General features: G+C 50.6%; 1 protein-coding gene across 1 annotated transcript; it reads left to right on the top strand.

Moving 5' to 3' along the window:
- The first annotated feature begins 477 nt into the window (after positions 1 to 477).
- On the top strand, positions 478 to 1659 carry LOC139479629 (uncharacterized). Its single transcript, XM_071262470.1, has one exon. It carries the CDS (start codon positions 478 to 480, stop codon positions 1657 to 1659), a length of 1182 nt encoding a protein of 393 aa, XP_071118571.1.
- Positions 1660 to 2731: the final 1072 nt, after the last annotated feature.

The raw sequence follows: 2731 nt of genomic DNA, 5'->3' as shown, positions 1-2731 counted from the left end.
TACCTCTCGATCTGCACTGAAGGCTACCCACTGTCCCAACTGGTTCTGATTTAGTGTAGTAGAGCCTAGAGTATAAAAGTATACACTTCTATGACAGAATACAACCATCCAACAAACACAACTGTGATGAAAAAACCCGCTTATGTACCATCGTTGTTGACCGGAACTGGACATATTTCGTTGAGTAAACAATGTGACCACGTGATAGTAAGCAGACATGCGCAGACTGGTACAGCCAACTCGGCGTTGACGTCAGAAGCAGCTTAATACTTTTGGTTGGGTCTGTTTTCATTTCATTACTTTTTAAAGCGCATTACATGAATAATGAATCCCCATTGCCTCGTGTTGTCCCATGTGTTCCGTGTAAAGACAGATGGTTCAGTCAGTAGGGGCCAAATGAATGTAGAATGGCGATGTGGATTAGATCAGAGTCCCATATATTGGAAAAATGTCAGAATTTAGATTCATCAAAGAAGAATGCCGCATATGACGGTACAAATCGGCTTACGACACCGGATGACCCCTGGCAAACCAGAACCGAGAGAAGGGGGGCTGGGGCAGAGAAGGGGGGATGGCGAAAGGAGGGACTGGAAAATCCGGGTTCGGAAAGTGGAACTACAGGCCTGGGGAAGCAGGGTTGGGAACGTGGAACGACAGGGCCTGGAGAGGCAGGGTTGGGAACGTGGAACGACAGGGCCTGGAGAAGCAGGGTTGGGAACGTGGAACGACAGGCCTGCGGAAGTAGTGTTGGGAACGTGGAACGACAGGGCCTGGAGAAGCAGGGTTGGGAACGTGGAACGACAGGGCCTGGAGAAGCAGGGTTGGGAACGTGGAACTACAGGGCCTGGAGAGGCAGGGTTGGGAACGTGGAACGACAGGGCCTGGAGAAGCAGGGTTGGGAACGTGGAACGACAGGCCTGCGGAAGTAGTGTTGGGAACGTGGAACGACAGGGCCTGGAGAAGCAGGGTTGGGAACGTGGAACGACAGGGCCTGGAGAAGCAGGCTTGGGAACGTGGAACTACAGGGCCTGGGGACGCAGTGTTGGGAACGTGGAACGACAGGGCCTGGGGAAGCAGTGTTGGGAACGTGGAACGACAGGGCCTGGGGAAGCAGGGTTGGGAACGTGGAACTACAGGGCCTGGAGAAGCAGGGTTGGGAACGTGGAACGACAGGCCTGGGGAAGCAGGGTTGGGAACGCGGAACGACAGGGCCTGGGGAAGCAGGGTTGGGAACGTGGAACGACAGGGCCTGGAGAAGCAGGGTGGGGAACGTGGAACGACAGGCCCGGGGAAGTAGTGTTGGGAACGTGGAACGACAGGGTCTGGAGAAGCAGGGTTGGGAACGTGGAACTACAGGCCTGGAGAAGCAGGGTTGGGAACGTGGAACTACAGGGCCTGGAGAAGCAGAGTTGGGAACGTGGAACTACAGGGCCTGGGGAAGCAGTGTTGGGAACGTGGAACTACAGGCCTGGGGAAGCAGAGTTGGGAACTTGTAAGTACAGGGCCTGGAGAAGCAGGGTTGGGATAGTGGAACGACAGGGCCTGGAGAAGCAGGGTTGGGAACGTGGAACTACAGGGCCTGGAGAAGCAGAGTTGGGAACGTGGAACTACAGGGCCTTGAGACGCAATACTAGGAGCGGGGGACTACAGGTCAACTGAGGCCGGGAAGTCATTAAGACCTTGTCGTACTTGGCGAGGAGCCAGGAGCAGCCATGTTGTGATGGGATCGATGCCGTTATGTATTCATGACTGTGATATTACAAGCAGAGACCAGCTCCACGTTTATGATTGCGTGTCCCTAGGGAGCCACATCATGCTAAGCCGAAATACATCAGCCAGGCTGCAAACTCGGTCACACCACAGAGCTCGCTCAACTACTAGTACAACTACCAGTGGCAGGGCAGACCATACAACTTGTAGTATTTACTAACTTATCGCGCCACTGTCACTGTACTGCCGTACATTGTTTGATTTGCATCACTGTAAGCTGCCACCAGTCGTCAATCAATAGATCTGCTGCCTAGAGACGAGAATATATAAATAACATCAAGTAAAAAAACAGGATTTCATCAATCGCAGTTCACAAATTAAAATCTCATAGAAAAAAAAAGATAAAAGCGATTACATTGAACTATATCAGACGAAGTCCTGGTTGCAATCTTAGAGTAATTTCCCAGTCAAGACAATAACACAACACAATAGGGCTTGACTGGCGCTCTTGGTGCCCTGTGTTGGGACTGTGGTGGCTGAAAATGTCGTGAAACAGCACCCTCAACGCTGCTTAGCCAGTAGATACAAGTTGAGTGATTTCGGTATTGGTCGCGCAAATACTTCATTGCAAACACCACCCAGCTCCTGGGAAATCACCGACACTTTCCTGATTTCCCCGCGGATAAATCCCGGACTGTGTGCAGGCATATCAAATAGGACCCGCTCGATCTACGTGTTTTGTCAGGGTCACGAGGTTGATGATTGTGCGTATTATCAATCTTTTAATGTTCTCCTCCTGATGTTTTTTCTTCTCATGAATATTGCAATGTGAATTTAAGTGCAGCGCTTGTCAGCGTTAAGGACTGGTCCGTGTGTGTTAGACTGGTGTCTATATTCCCTGGAATGGTAACATACAAGTAAGGTACCAATATGTTTGGTGTATATTGCCTGGAATAGTAAGGTACCAATATGTTTGGTGTATATTGGCCTGGAATAGTAAGGTACCAATATGTTTGGTGTA

Source organism: Haliotis cracherodii, unplaced genomic scaffold, assembly GCF_022045235.1.
Source record: "Haliotis cracherodii isolate W230 unplaced genomic scaffold, xgHalCrac1.p SCAF_4, whole genome shotgun sequence".
NCBI lineage: Eukaryota > Metazoa > Mollusca > Gastropoda > Lepetellida > Haliotidae > Haliotis > Haliotis cracherodii.
Note: the sequence above shows the minus strand (reverse complement) of the source record. Positions and strands in the feature narration are given on the sequence as shown.